This window comes from Marmota flaviventris, chromosome 14 (assembly GCF_047511675.1).
Source record: "Marmota flaviventris isolate mMarFla1 chromosome 14, mMarFla1.hap1, whole genome shotgun sequence".
Taxonomy (NCBI): Eukaryota; Metazoa; Chordata; class Mammalia; order Rodentia; family Sciuridae; genus Marmota; species Marmota flaviventris.
In genome coordinates this window covers 62,741,202-62,757,298 of record NC_092511.1, presented here as the reverse complement: position 1 = coordinate 62,757,298, position 16,097 = coordinate 62,741,202, and the positions used below count along the sequence as shown (strand labels likewise).

The 16,097-nt window shown below is 45.1% G+C and overlaps 1 protein-coding gene across 4 annotated transcripts in view; it reads right to left on the bottom strand.

Moving 5' to 3' along the window:
• Window positions 1–2,295: 2,295 nt before the first annotated feature.
• The window catches only part of Hk2 (hexokinase 2), a 59,794-nt gene continuing 45,992 nt past the window's right edge, over window positions 2,296–16,097 (bottom strand). For all 4 annotated transcript variants that reach the window (XM_071601766.1, XM_071601765.1, XM_071601767.1 and 1 more), the window contains 9 exons: window positions 14,972–15,276; window positions 13,520–13,668; window positions 13,158–13,277; window positions 10,537–10,632; window positions 9,947–10,046; window positions 9,664–9,847; window positions 8,940–9,095; window positions 7,556–7,789; window positions 2,296–4,862 (listed from right to left, as the gene is read on the bottom strand). In XM_071601766.1, the coding sequence (XP_071457867.1) occupies window positions 4,718–4,862; window positions 7,556–7,789; window positions 8,940–9,095; window positions 9,664–9,847; window positions 9,947–10,046; window positions 10,537–10,632; window positions 13,158–13,277; window positions 13,520–13,668; window positions 14,972–15,276 (1,489 nt within the window). In that variant the 3' untranslated portion in view covers window positions 2,296–4,717. The remainder of the gene's footprint in view (window positions 4,863–7,555; window positions 7,790–8,939; window positions 9,096–9,663; window positions 9,848–9,946; window positions 10,047–10,536; window positions 10,633–13,157; window positions 13,278–13,519; window positions 13,669–14,971; window positions 15,277–16,097) is intronic.

Here is a 16,097-nt window from a genome sequence, read left to right as displayed (position 1 = left end):
GGGATATTCAGGGAAGTCCACTACACCTGCTGTCATATAGCATTGTTTTTTTTTTTGTTTTTTTTAACAACAATAGGATCATAATACAGTCATATCCCTTGGAATCATGGAGGATTGATTTCAGGACTCACCAAGGATACTAAAATTCACGAATGCTTAAATCCATTATATAAAATGGTATAGTATTTGCATATAACCTCCACATATCTTCCCATACAGGAGAACGTAGATGTCTAGACAAGTTGTAATACCTAATGTAAATAGTTGTTATACTGTATTGTTCCAGGAATGATAAGAAAAGAGCTTACATGTGCAAACATCAAGGCCTAACTACATTTTCAATTCTCAATCCGTTGGATCCCAGGATGCAGCTCCCTCAGAGGGCAACTGTTCAGGTTCTAACACACTGGGGGCATGAAGCAGCATCCTCTGAACATTGTCCTTGTTATTAAATATTCTTCTATAATGCCTATAATATTCTTTGATAACACCATATAATGATCTTATCAAAGACCATAATGTAGGGCACATGCCAGTTACTTTGCTAATTGCTGAGGTCCAAATCATCCCCGCTCCCTGCTCTTTATCCCATTTCCCAGGCTCCCTTTACCAACTAGGTTCAGCCATCAGGAAACACTGCAGAACACTAAAAGGTGGGAGGGAGAGAAACCCTGGTACCTCTACATCCCCCACCCAGTTTTGTGGTTCCAGTTACTGCCTCTTCACTCCCCCGCCCCCAGCTTTTGCACTCTGGTCTAGGCAGCAGGATAGAATCACCTTTTCCCTTTTTTGGGGGGTATCAGGGATTACATCCAGGGGTGCTTAACCACTGAACCACATCTGCAGTCCTTTTTGTATTTTATTTAGAGACAGGGTATCACTGAGTTATTCAGGGACTTGCTAAATTGTTGAGGCTGGCTTTGAACTCACAGTCCTCCAGAGGCAGCTTTTTTGTTTGTTTGTTTGTTTTTAAAGTTGTCAATGGACCTTTATTTTTTATTTATTTCTATGCAGTGCTGAGAATCAAACCCTGTGCCTCACACATGCTAGCTAAGCAAGCGCTTTACCACTGAGCTACAACTCCAGCCCCAGAAGAAGCTTTTCTTGATGTCATAATTTCTGGGTTGCGTCTCTGTACTATTTGGTCCCCTACTGAACAGGTTTTACCAATTTATACTTTGACCAATTTACCAACTTATACTCCCATGATCTCACCACTTTGTTAAAAACAATAGGAACTAATTTTAGTTTTTCCTTCATCATTGGCTCTATTATGCTCTTAGCCTTGATCATTTTCCTTTCTCAGTTATTGTCAAGCAATGTTGTCAGTGTCAATGGGCATCACTAGGGAATCTGTTCCCCAGATTTGTGTTTTACTTCTTGGGGGCCTGGTAGGGAAAGACAGGCAAGTGCTTATTGGTTCACATCAGCACTAACTATCATGCTCAAAGTAAACCATATCTGCCTATTGAGGACAGCTAGGACCCCTGGTAGTGAGGCTACATCCCAGCCCAATTGTCTGAGCAGGAAAAGCTGGACTAGCCAGGGTTCTCTGTGAAGTTTGACATCCAGGAGTCAGGGGTAACCCAGGAAAAGTTGCCTTTCAGTTCCATTAGGACTGGGTTTTGGAGAAGGGAAATCTATGGGATAACTCTTGACCCCATGCCTGTCAAGTTCAGTCACTCTCCATAGTTGGAGAGTCCACATCCAAGGATTCAACCAACCAACCTTGGATCAAAAATATTCAGGAAAGCTGGGCATGGTAGCATACACCTGTAACCCTAATGATTTGGAGGCTGAGGTAGGAGATTGCAAGTTTGAGGTCAGCCTCAGCAACTTAGCAAGTCCTTGTCTCAAAAAATAAAAAGGACCAGAAATGTAGCTCAGTCCAATTCCCATCTTTAAAAAAAGAAGAAGGATGGGGGAGCATTTGCATCTATATTAAACATGTACATTATTCCCTAAACAATACAGCATGACAACTATTTACATAGCATTTACATTATATTAGGTATAAGTAATCTAGAGATGATTTAAAGTATGTGGAGGATATATCATAAAATCTATGCAAATACTACACTATTTTTTCTTTCTATAAGGGACTTGGGCCTCCAGATTTTGGTATCTTGAGGGGATCCTGGAACCTGTCCCCCATGGGTACTGAAAAATGAGCACACTCTCAAAATCAAGATACCATCAATGATTCATAGACTGGCCAGGAGGTAGTACAGTGCCGAGAGATGACTGCCTTCTTAAAAATGCATTTGGAAGATTTTGCTCAGATCACACTTTGAATATTTTGAAAAATGTTAAAATTTATTAATAATAGTTAACATCACATAGTTAATTCAACTACTTCTCTACTGTACATAGTGACAACAGTCAACTTCTTCACAAGACTGCATGCTCAAGGATTTGAGATGATCCATATTCAGTGCATCCCAGTCGAAGATTGAGATCCACTGTATTTACACCAAGCAAAGCAACATCATTGAGGGGGCTGCCAGCCCAATGCCAGGAACACAGACAGTCCATGTGTATGGTCCATTGCTCTCGTTTGGAAACCAACAACACGTCTTTAATAGCTATACACACATCTCTACCTTAGGGGGAAAAAGTGTAATTTCATAGACAGTGCCTAAGTTTTAAAATTTACAAAGTCACAATTCAAAAATAAAATTCAGTTGTATTTCACAGGCATCCCCCCTTTAGGGACCCACAAATCTAAAGCTGGCCTTCAGTTTTCATTGCAGTTGCAGGCACCCATATTTTGGATCAATAACTGCAGATGGAGGCAGCAGAGGAGTAACATCAGACAGGCACAGTAAGAATGGAACAATCAAGGACCTGTCCCCTTTCCTCTGTGCTTCCCAGAAGGAGCTGGGCAGTTTTTACTAATTTCTACTCCATCTTATTCAAAAATGATAACCGGGCACTGTTCTCAGCACAAGTTTGAAAAATGCGCAAAAACTGGGTGTGATCGAGCCGTTGATTTCCTCTCCATCTTTCTATTTTTGTCCTTGTGTCCTACTTAATAGTGGTACAAGGCCATTCCCTCTCTGTTATGTTGTATCCAGGTTTAACATCTGTGCTGATTCATATTTTAGGGCAGAGTGGGCTTTCAGGTTCAGAATTAACTGCACTCTTGGAAAGAGTATGGCAGCTATGATACCACGGTCCATCCCTGCCAACAGTTTGAAATAAATACTGTGTATAAAAAACAAACAAGGGTCAGCAGACCAATGCCAGCTCAGCCCAAGGAAGCACATAGACAACATTTCTTATAAAACATTTACAAAACAAACCCAAGGTGAAATTTGCCAAGAAGGCACAAAATACACCAAAAATGTTGTCCCTGAGGTTTTGTTTGTTTGGTTGTTTAATATCTTGGTTTTGGTTTGATGTTGACAATTAGATACAATTTAAAAAAAAAATTTTTGGTGGCTTCCTTTATCTTGCCAGACAGCTTCAAAATAGTACTGACTTTCCTAAGAATAAAAATTTCTAAACAGTGAGTCTATTTGAAATGCTTCCTTTGGTTTCCTTTGGTTAGCATCCCATGGAATATTGCCCCAGGAAAGTCTCTTGACAGATTAGCCAGTTGCTGTGGTTTCTCCAATCCATGGGCTCAGCCTTGGTCTCCATCCCTGCCTTCCAGGCATTTCCAAATCTGTAGGGTCAGGAGGAGCCAGAAAGCGGATGCTTTTCCATTCACTCACCCCGGAGAGGCTTTCCTTCTCTTCCCACAGGCGAATGAGGTATTTCTAGTAGCTAGTCAATGTCTTCACTTTCTGTCCTTAACTGTACTGATCTACCAATGAGTCTAAGGAGACCTTGCATATCTATATACAGAACAAATTAACATATAAATACATTACATACAATCCACCGTTACATGATGAAGGAGCAGACCTACTTCATGAACTAAATAAATTTCAAACATAAATTAAAATGAAAATACAGTGTCTCCACTTTTGCAGGTAAATCTTTAAAAACAAACCAAAAGGCTCCCCCCCACTCCCCCAAAGGTCCACTGCTCATGAGTGATCCAAGCACCCACAAGGAGATGCAGTGATAAATCCATATTGCAGGATGCATCTGGCTTTGGTGTCATCGCCTAGATGCGGGATTCCTCAATTCCAGTTTCAGTAAATGCTGGAATCCATGGGGCAATGGCAGGTTGAGAAAGGGCTGCCACATGGATTTCCATGGGATCTCCCTCCACTGCCGTGCTTCCTCCCTCCCCACATCTGCCTGCATGAGGATCAGGCTGAGTGACTAGCAGAGACCTCCTGGATCTTTGATGGGAGAAACAGTATTGACATCCTTGCAGGGAGATGCTCTCCAACCAGAAGTACCCCGTCAGCCCCAAGGGGAGGCCGTCCCCATCCTTTAGGATTGTACAGAGACGTGGAATTCCAGGAGGGGGGTGGAGGCGCTAAGGATTATTATTATTATTTTTTTCTTAAGTTGTATGAGAACCAATGGGAATGGTTGTGACCAGTTATGAACAGTCCTGGCTTCTGTATCTCAGGAAGGCCAAGACTTGGGCACAAAACTCTACGGTGAATGTAAAAAAAAAAATCTCAATCCAACGGGGTCCTCTCTGCCAAGGAAAAGCTGAGGGGACTGTGTCTCTGACACAAGAGGAAGACTCCTTATAATTTAAAACAGGGAAGAGGGGGAAGCAGAGAAGTCCCTTCCGAATTCCGGGGTCCTATCGCTGTCCGGCCTCACGGATGCGACAGGCCACGGCAGTAATGAGCGCGGCCCCCTTCCCGCTGCCGTCCTCTGACTCCAGGAAGGACACCTCACATTTGGGGGCCAGGTCCTTCACTGTCTCATGCATGACTTTGGCAAAACTGGAAAAAAGGGGGAGAAAGACAAAAGAACAAAGCACCTTAGTCATGACAGATTTGTGTGCTCAGAGGTGAGATGCTAAGAAGTAATGCTGGCAATCCACGGGTAATTAAGAGGAGGAGCACGACAGCTACACTGTGGGTCTATGTATTTGTACCAGAAAATTAAGCCTGGGAGATGCTAATAATCTGTCCAAGTCCAACATCACAGTGTACCCACTTAGCTCTTAGCTCAAGAGAGCTAAGATTTCACTCTAGGACAAATGCCTTGGGATTCTGTTGAACTGTGCTCTTAAAACTAATCAGTAAAACAAGTTCAACAGTCCTGTGAGCCACCTATGAGTCTTGCAGAAGTGTGTAACCTCCTCTGCAGGGGAGAACCAAATTCTGTGCATGTGGTTTTTATATTTTCCAAGGGTTATCACTTCACATCAGACCTACACCGACTCCAAAATGCCATTGAAGGCAAGTGGGGCAGATGTATAGGGTTTCTGTTTGGACATTACAGAGATCACAGATCATCTTCATATGGGACTGGAAAAAGAGACAGTCACCATCCAACCCAACCCAACCCAAGAGGGTCAGGATGCCCTCCCATCTGTGAAGCTGAGGATGCCCAGTCCCAGGGTTGGGGGCTAGGTTTCCATACCTGCTATAGTTTGGATCTAATGTCCCCCAAAGTCCCTCATGTAAGAGGTGGGAGGTTTTTAGGTCACTGGGGCTATGCCCTTGGAGGGAATTGTGGGACTCTGGTCTTTCTTTTCCACTTTCCAGTCACAAGGTGGGCAGTTTGGCTCCACACACACTCCTGCCATCATGTGCTACCTCACCACGGGCCCCAAAGCAGCAGGGCCAACCAGTCTTGGACTGAAACTTCCAAAACTGTGAGCCAAAATAACCCTTTCCTCTTTATAAGTTGATTATCTCATGTATTTTTTGACAGGAAGAGAAAGTTGAATAAAAGTCCCTTTCCCAACCTCATCTGGAGCCAAGACCCCTATTTTTACAATGAGACTTATCACTGAGGAAAGGGACTTGGATTTTTGGAGGTTCCCCTCTTTTCACTAATAGTGCAGACTCAAAGAGCCTCTTAGGTCATTAAAATAAATGTGGTGACAGCTCAACTCATAATAAATAAACTATGGAACCAACCTAGGTGCCCTTCAATTGATGAATGAATAAAAAATGTGACTGATATAAAATTATATATATGACTATTACTCAGTCTTAAAGATGAATGATGGTATTTGCTGGTAAATGGATGGTGCTGGAGAACATGCTAAGCAAAATAAGTCAATCCCAAAAAACCAAAGGCTGATGTTTTCTCTGATATGTGGATGCTAATTTAAAATAAGGGGGGTGGGTTATGCGGGTAGGAAGGATAGTAGAATGAATCAGACATTATTACTACCTTATGTACATATATAACTATAAAACCAATGGGATTCTACATCATGTACATCCAGAAGGATGAGAAATTATGTGTGATGTATCAAATTGCATTCTACTGTCGTGTATAAATTAAAACCAATAAAAACAAAAAAATTATCAAGTAGCTGCTATATAGCTAGTGTATAATACTGCCCAAATATATTGAAACTATGTTTATAAATTAAAATGTTGATTATAAACATTTTGATTTAGGAAAAATAAAATAACAAATGTGGGAAGAGGTGGTCACAGTTCAATCCAGGATTCTCCACCCTCCCTCCACCCCGCAGGTGCTGTGCAGGCCGGGCACTGCTCTACTCCTTTAGCTTTTAGCTGAAAGGCTTCCAGAAGAGAGTATGTGGGCTACTTCCTGTCTTCAAAATAAATTATTCAATAGACAAGTGAGAGAAGACAGAAGCAAAATGGTAATAAGAAGGGAGAAAGGAGAAGAAGAGGGAAACAAGGAACACAGTCGAAAGAAAGGGGAACTTGGTATTTCCATATTGAGGGCACGACAAAGGGCCAGGCAGCAAACCCTTTCAGTGTCACAGGCCATACTCCTCCTGGGTAGCACAAAAGCGGCCGTCGACAGCACATAAACACATGAGTGCCACTCTCTTCCAATAAAACTTGATTTACAGGAGCAATGATGGCTATTAATTGCCAATCCCCTGCCCTGGACCATAGGGGGAGAATCTTGCTCGAGTTCCAACATGTTTGCTAGAACATTCACAGCAGCACTGTTTGTAAGAGTCAAAATCTAGAAATAATCCACATAGCACATACTTGGGAGGCTGAGGCAGGAGGATTGCTAAAGACCCAGCAGTCTGAGACCCTGGACAACATAGCAAAACCCCATCTCCATAACAAATAACCAAACCATAAGTGCTGTGTGAGAAAAGCCAGTCACAGAAGAAGCCATGTGATTCTATTCATGGCAAGTTCAAAAATCATGCTCAATTTCTAGTGTATGTTTACTAAACAATATAGATGTGTAACATAGAGACCCGGGGAAAAGAAAAGCAAGAGACTGAGTCGGGGCAGCCCTTGTTCCTGGCAGGGGAGGGAGAGGGTGCAATTGCGGGGGGGTGGGGTGGGCCGCACACTTTCAATACTGAAACACAGGCCTGATTCTGGTTCTGATTACTGATCTTCAAACTATAAACATTAAAAACACTATTTAGAATGACCAATAATTTTCTATAAAGTTAAAAGGGGGATGGGGACAAAGACAAAGCGATAAAGGTCTGGGATCAGGCACTCACTGAGGATGTAGCTTGTAGAGGGTCCCATCCACACCCACTGTCACTTTGAGGGTGTCCAGCCCACGGTTTTCCCGTATCTTGTCCACAACGGCAGCCATGCCTGCGCCACAGAGCTGGGCTGCCCGCCGTGCCACTACCGTGCACACCTCCTTGACGATGATGCTGTCGTCACAGGTGCTCTCGAGGCCCAAGTGGTGCAGGATGGCACGGACCTGCAGCAGGGCCAGGCAATCGCTGGGGTGGAAGGGAGACGGTGAGTGGTCAGTCAAGAGCAGAGAGAGCTGGAGACCCCCCTCTTCCAGGCTGGCTCTTTTATCCTGAGAGGCTCTCCGGGGGTCCGGCCCTTGGGGACCAGGCCCTCCAAGGTGGGCCCTGATCATGAACTCAGAGTAGTGCTCATCCTGCTGGACCACACTCACTCTTCCTGAGAGTGCCAGGAAATTTTAAAAGAAGGTCCTCTTTCTACTTTGTGCAGGGAAGGAAGAACCTGTCACTACAAAACATATCCAAATCCAAAGGAACTTCACTGTCTACTCATTTGGAAATAATATAGACAGTGGCCATGCCAGCATATGGCATTTCTAGCTGCAGAGCACGTTCATGTCCCTTCTCTCATTGCTGTCCCTGGGTCTTCAGGACAAGCTTTAACTCACTAGCATTACTCTCCTGCTTGATTTCCATTCCCCACACTGGGCAGTCTGCATTCTGCTTGTGCCCTTTTTATGAAATAGATGCACAAAAATTATAGTGAGAAAATAAACCCTATTTTATAAAGAAAACTATTTTAGAGACCTGGAATCATTTCCTTATCCATCAGCTGAGCAGACTCTATTCACTGGTGCAGGTGCCCTTGGGGCCCACTCAGGTCAGTAACCCAGTTCCTGGTCTATGCCTTAAGAGTAACAGAGCATTAATTTTTTAAGGGCTCTGAAATTCACCATTCTAATTTGGAGCAGAGTTTTCTGCTAACAAGCCACAACATAGCATGCCTCTGCCCTGCCTGAGGTTTACTTAGTCCTTGATAGAGTGAAGACTGTCCTCTTTAATCAATCCTCATTGCCTGATTGTTGCAACCAGCAGTGAAGAAGGATTCCCCAAGCCAAGCATGGATGCTTCATCACGTTATTTTCCTCTGCACATTTTAATTTATATCCTATAATCAGGTTATCTTTCTTGTTCTGCTATTTGATCTAAAATACAACAATATCCCTGTTCATGGTCCCATGCCATGCTCAGCACCATCTTTCATGTGTGAGCCACTAGATTGACTTGTGTGAGCCCTGCTCTGATCTCACTTGAGCTGTGAAATCCTTCAGCTTGTCTGTCCATGAGAAATACACAGGACATGGCCCCATCCTCCCCCAATCCCTAAATAAACTCTCACCTCTCAATCTGAGACAAGAACTTTGTTTCAAAGATTCCCCTTGTCTTGAGCCGCTCTGAGATGCGGCCGCGGAAGAGCAGCCCTCGCTTGGTGAAATCGATAAGGATGTTACGGACAATCTCGCCCAAGTACATGCCACTGATCATCTTCTCAAACCTGCAATTTACGGAGGTTAAATAGGAAGGTAGTAGGATGTGTTGAGACAGAACGAAAAGCGGAGGGCAGCATGGCGGGAAAGGAATGCCACTTAATTCACTTGGGCGGGATTCCTATGTCCTCTCACACTGATCCTCCTCCACCTTCAGCAAAATTGAGCATGGTGCTCTCTGCTCACACCCTCTCCTTATCCGACCACCATCACCACCCATGGGGCTTTGTGATGCTGGTCCTTGACCAGTTCCAACAAGAGAGGGTGCTAGACACTGGATGGCTGGGAGAGGAAGAAAGGATTTGCTCCTGTGTGGGCCGTCCCAGCAAATTTGTCCCCCACAGACCCAGCCCTAGGTTTTGATCCCACCCCCACCCCCGTTCTCCCAGGCCTCGTGGTGGAAGCAGCTTCCTCACGTTTACTAACTCAGAACTTTCCAAGAAACCATTGTCATCTCAAGATAATACGCATCCTTGCTTATTATCTTTATTATTATTATTATTATATAGTCTGGTGGAGACTCCCATCACTCATTGCTATCCAGTTCTGGGATACAAGGCCCAGTTGGGTGCCTACCTCTGTTTGCCTGGGTTGAGCGAAAGATCATCGACAGCCTTGTCAAATTCCGTGCGGAAGTCATCCAGGCATCCATTGTCCCCGAAGGCCCCCCACTCCATGTTGACGCACATCCGCCCCTCTTCTCCATCCACCAGCTCCACGTTGCGCATCTCCTCCATGTAGCAGGCGTTGCTACCCGTGCCTGCCAATCACAGGGGCACCAGGTCTCACTCAGCTCCAGCCTCCCACCCACCCAAGGCTGTGCCCCCGTCCCTGTGGGGAGGATGGTTGATATCCTTACCAACAATGAGGCCAACCTCACAGTGAGGGTCTTCATAGCCACACGTCATCATAGTTCCAACTGTGTCATTAACCACAGCCACCACGTCCAGGTCAAACTCCTAAGAGGGCAGAAGCAGATGCCTAGTCCACAACTGAACCCCAACATTCTCCCTTCAAACATCTGCAAGGACACTTACATGTATATAAAATACATCTCAAATGCTGTGACTCGCTCCCTCATTTCATGCGAGGCTCGCTCAAGGCTTGCATGAAGACTTCCCTAGTTGTGCTGCTATTAAGATTGCCACTTCCTTGCTCACTCTATCTGCTCTCCTTGTCCAACTTCATTTTTCTTAGCCCTTAATAACAGTTGCCATTGGGTTATGGGTTCATGTTTGAGAACAAGTGTTTTTTTGGTTTTTTGGTTTTTTTTGCAGTCATTCCTGAATCCCCACACCCAGAACAGAGCTTTATGCACAGTGGACACTCAACCATTGCTGAGCGGAGTGATTACATCAATTTTCCTGCCAGCCAAAGCAACTGCATTCAATGTTGCCCCTCACGGATCACTTCAGGTATCAAGGAATCAACTCATGGGGTCTCCTTTACCTCTCGCCGGTGGATCGCTTCCTTCAGCAGGGTGACCACGTCCTCACCCTCGCATCCAGATGCCTTGAAGCCTTTGGTCCACTTAAGGAGAATACTCTAAAAAAAGCACAGAGAAGACCTCAGAGAAGGGCTCCTGGGTCATTTCTGGGCTCTCAACCTCATAAACTAGACAGATTCCCTGGAGTAACCAGCCATCTCACCTACCAGTGATCCTCAACCTAAGGTTGTTCCTAAGGTTGTTGCTTGGATTTACTGAGTACTTCCTGTGCACCAATGCTGGTGCATGACATGTGCTACACCATTTAATCCCCACAGCCATCTTTGGAGAACATTTATCATGATCACACCCACCTTTTACAGGTAACCCAGGCACCCAGGTTGACTTGCCTAGGCCTAGTTTGAAGCTAGGAGCAGGACTCACCTCCAGACCTGCTGACTCCAATCAATGGCTCACAAGCACTGTGCCAATGTCCCAACACATGTTTCTTTCACTGGGCAAAGCAGTTTTGCCCTGTCCCTGTCCTTCACTTAAATCAGAAGGGCCAGCACGTCTCTTAATTTTTCATACTTCTGTATCCAGTGAACGAGGTACCTGGCCACAGCTGGGGAAGTGTCTAGGCCTCACACTCCTCCACATTTCTCAGTGAGGAAGCTCTCTAAGGCTTCTCAGAGTCCTCTGTGGGCCCATCTTTAATGTGGCCCATGTCACAGGGCCATCTGGAAGTAGATGCCCGGTGGCTTTGCACGTGGGAGAAATCTTTGTTCACTGGAGCCCTCTGTGTTGCAGAACATCAGGAACCATTGTCAGCACTCCCAGATCCATTTCCCAAGAGGCTGGACCCACCAGTGGACTGTGTGCTCACTACCGCCCACTTGCATGGTGTCCCCAGGCCTTGCTTGGTGGTTCATGCCCATCACCTTGGCATCTCATCCACCTGGATGTGTCACACCATGATCAGATCCCCAAGAGACTCAGAAGAACAAAGCGCATCCCTGTGGAGCCTTTGTTTACACACCCACATCCAGACAAGGGTGTGCTCACCTCCACCCATCTCTCTCATCTGCACATTAGCTTCATATCTCTGGCAAAAGTTCGGCGCTTTAAAATTTATAGAATGTTCAAGTAACATCACTTCAGGTAATCCTTATAAAAAGACACGAACAGGCCCCAACAGCTGGGGAGACTTGCCCAAGGCCAGTGGCCAGTAAGCACAGCCAGAGGCCCTCGGGCCTCCTCCTGAGCACCTGCTAATACCTCATCATCAGGATGACCTCATTGGCTAACAGATAGAATTGTCTTTCCCTTTGTTTGCTGTTCATTTTTATGATCCTAGACATAACATGTTCTCCTTACAGAAAATTGGAACCTACAGATTAAGATCCAGCAGGATGACTGTTCTATTCAGATAGACTACTTCTATTCAGATAGAAACAGTTATCATACCCAATAAAATATATAAATCATACATGTTGGTATGAAAAGATAGTGTCTGTTTAAAATAAAATAAAATAAAAATTTGTAGGAAAAGTCTGGAAGGACTTTGGTGGAATGTTATTTTTACTTTTTTATTAATCATTTTTTCTTCTTTTCTATATAATATAGATATTATAATTCTCAAAAAATTATAAATAAATAATAAATAAAACCTCTCCCCATCGAGTCATTCTTCTAATTTGCTCCGAGTACTCCTCACCTCCTCCAGGACTGCACTCAGATCATCACCTCACTGCGTGTCTTCAGGGCTATAGTATCCCATTGCCATGGTCCAAACAGCAGCTCTTACTTTTCTGAGCTTGCTTCAACAGCCCAGTTTGGAAGCATCTAGGCAGGAACCATGCCTTTTGCACCTGGCAACTGCATCCACAGCACCATAACCCTGCAGCATGCATGCAGGTTTCTACATGACTGGCTAAGTCAGAGAGGAACCACCGTTCAAATAAAAATACTCTAATATCGAAGCCATCAGCCCAGATCCCAGAACTGCCTACTCAGCTGTCCTCCATCTCTTTATGTACTCCTGTCCAGTACATCTGGGAACACCAGATCTTCAACCCCTCTTTCATTCATCCAAGGTAAGTTGAACAGGAATGAGAGGCAAAGGTGAGACTAGAAAGACCAGAGCATCCACATTTACAGGAGACAAAATAAAAATGCCTGAGTCTGTAAGAGCCTCAGGAGCAAGAGAGAGAATTTGAGCTCATGGGCTCAAGACATCAGAAAAACGGAATACAAATAGTGGCTTGGCTACTCCCAAGCTAGATGACCTGGAGCAAGGCACCAAGTACCCTTGTAGACCTTATCTTCTTTACTGAAAAATGGGCATATGAACACTTAGATAGTTGCTGTGAGGATTGAATGAGATAATGCACATAGGATGCTAAATGTATTATGTGGCATACAATAAGTGCTTAAAATATGTGAGTTAATGTTTTGTTTTAGCATCACCATCATCATTCTTCCAAAGAAAGTTGGATCCTAACTAACCCACTTAACCTCCACCAGCCTCAACCAACTCATTCTTATCAATGGGCCCTTCCTCCCCAAGGGTCACTAGTGCCCTTCTTTCACTCATTAGGGTCAATAAAGCCCATAGGAGAGCCCTGTGGGAAGGCACTGTTACCTCATCCAAGCTGTTCTGCTGGCAGGGGAAGGAGAAGGTGAAACCCAGAGGCAGAGACACACCCTTCATGCCCATGTACTCCAGGAAGTCAGCGATGCACTGGACAATGTGGTCAAAGAGCTGTGGGGAGAAGTTGGAGCACTAAGAAAGAGGCCCTGGCCTAGATGGGCTGCCCCCAACAAGGCCTCAGCAGGAGCTCAAGGTTTCCATCCAGAAGATATGAAAGCTCAGGCACAAACCCAGAGAGCAGCCTGGGCCTGGGGCCTACCAAACCTTCCCTAGGTCCACAGGTGAACAAGGAAGGAGCTGTCATTGAAAGCAAGAAGCTTCCTGGGCCCTTCTGGAGGCTCCATGCTGCTCACCTCCTCGCCTGTGCCATGCATGACCTCCTGTGGGATGGAGTAGATCTTGTTGTGCATCTCTACTCCTCGCCGCTTCCCATTTCGCACACGCACCAGCAGGACCCGGAAATTGGTTCCTCCAAGGTCCAAGGCCAAGAAGTCCCCTTTCTCTGGAAAACAAATCCAAGGAGGTAATGAGCTGGGATGACAAAGGGTGACAGTTTATGTACCTTCCCCTGACAAGGGCCACCCTACAGCTTCAGCAGCCTCAGGGGGTGATGGAGTGTGAGCTCTATTTCATGATGAAGAAAAAAGATGCCCCAGGACGAGATCTCTGCTGGCTCCCTAGTGATTCTCACATGAGTCCACATGCAGGGGGCCCAGAAGTCAGAGTGAACACTGCAAAGCTCTGGGGATGCTGATAGAGTACATTTAAAACTATCTAAATACACTATTTGTGCCAAATCAAATACCACCTTAGGTTAGATTCCAGACTAGAGAAGGAAAAAGAGAGTGTAATTCTTTAAAAGAATTAGAAGGGAAATCTTTTAAAATGAGAAAAACTTCCACCATTAGGCAATGGTGTGTGTGCCACAAGCCTCACACACAGTCCCCATCCAACACTTAGGCCATCCTAAGGGATATAGTTCATTCTTTCTTATGGATGATCAAAATCTGGCTGAGCTAGACAACATTGCTTATGTAGAATCACATCAGTAGAAAAAGGGAGCAGGGATCAAACCCTAGTCTCTGGAACCTATACTAACTGCTACATTGGCCTGCTCAGCAATCATTTTCTCTGAATTGGGAAAAGACCTCCATTTATTAGGTTGCAAGACCTACAAGAGGGTTTATAGTGATCTTTTTCTGTAAAGTGACAGGAAACATTTTAAGCTTCGTGGACCATATAGTCTCTGCTGCAAACACTCAACTCTGCCAGGGTAGTGCAAATCAGTCATGAATGCTGTATAGACCAATGGGCATAGCTGTGTACGGATAAAACTTTATTCACAAAAACAGGCATAGGCCAAACTTGGCCCAGGTAGTACAGTATGCTGACCCTTGACCCGGACCAAGTGATGGTTGTGAGCAGTGGCTCTGGTACCTGAATTCCTGGATTTGAATCCCAGCTCTGACATTTGCTAGTAGTGTGAACTTGGGCAAGTTTCTTAACTTCTCAGGCCTCAGTTTTTTGCCACACACAGCAGTTTGTTAGTACACAAAAGTAACTTCTAATCTTTAATAGCTAACAAATATTAAAGGAATTAATAGGCATTAAGTGTGTTGATACATAGTAGGCAGAAGTAAGTACTGTTTAATTTTAGCTGAGGTATGTCTGGTTGACTCTAGTATTATAGTAATATAGCTTCAAAAACAGGTGGCGGTTCAAATGTTCAAGGCTAATGCTAATGGAGCTCCCCAAGCATTGATGCTAGGACAAAGGCCTGCCAGGTGAGCATCTCTGCTGCATACCTGTGCCATCGGGGGTAGCACACACGTAAGTGGGCAGCATCTTCACAGGGGCGATGGAGTGCGTCTCCTTGCTCAGACCTCGCTCCATTTCAAGCTTCATCCTCCTCTTGACCTCCAGCAGCTGCTCATGGCTCAGTTTTAGAGGCTCCAGGGTATTCTGGCGGGCTCTTTGTTGATCAGCCAGTCGGTAAGCCACCGCGGTCACCATGGCTGCCCCTTTGCCGCTGCCATCCTCAGAGCGGAGGAAGCGAATGTCGCAGTCAGGCACCAGCCGACGTACAGCCTTGTGAAGACGCTTGGCAAAACTGTAGCCGCCCACGTGAGATAAGAGACAGGTGTCCACAGTTAAGGTCAGTTGCATAAATGGTTACACAGTGGCTCACTGCCTCAGCCCAAAAGTTGGGCCTGCAGGAGCAGAGGCTGCCCTCAGCCTTCTCCCTCCATTCTTTCCCATGTTAGGAATCACTGTATAAAAACTCAGATGACCGCCCTGGCGGGGTTTATCCCCCACTGAAAGGAAAGGACACTTCTAGCAAGCCACTGTTCCCTACGTAGTCACAAGAAATCTCCTCTGCCCAGGAGATTGCAATCAGCCTCTGCAGTCTAATAGAATCAGGTGTCTCTAAAATTACCCATTTTTCATGTTCCATAACTCATTTTATTTGAAGATGTCACTTCTTCTGCACTCTCGCCTCTCTTTTGCCAATTTCTGCCAACCATCTCAAGGTATCTGAACAGCTAAAGATAACATGTTATGTTCGGCAAGAAACTCTCCAGGTGATGACTGCTTTGAGCTATGGCTCTGCTACTCCAAGTGTGGTCCATGGGCCAACTGCCTCACTGGAGGCTGTGAGATGCAGGATCTCAGGCTCACCTCAGACCTTCTGAACCAGAATCTGCCTCTTAAGATCCCCATGTGATTCATGTGCACATTAACTAAAGCTTGGGAGGCACTGAGCTAGGAGATTAGGGAACCTCAAGGCTGAGACCTTCCACAGTGACCAGCTCAGTTAATGATGCCATATTGACCTGGCACTCATGTTTGGAGAAACTAAGTGAGTGCAACAAGAGGCATCTTCCAGGTCCCAACTGAAACTTGAATGTCTGGATATATATAACCCAAGGG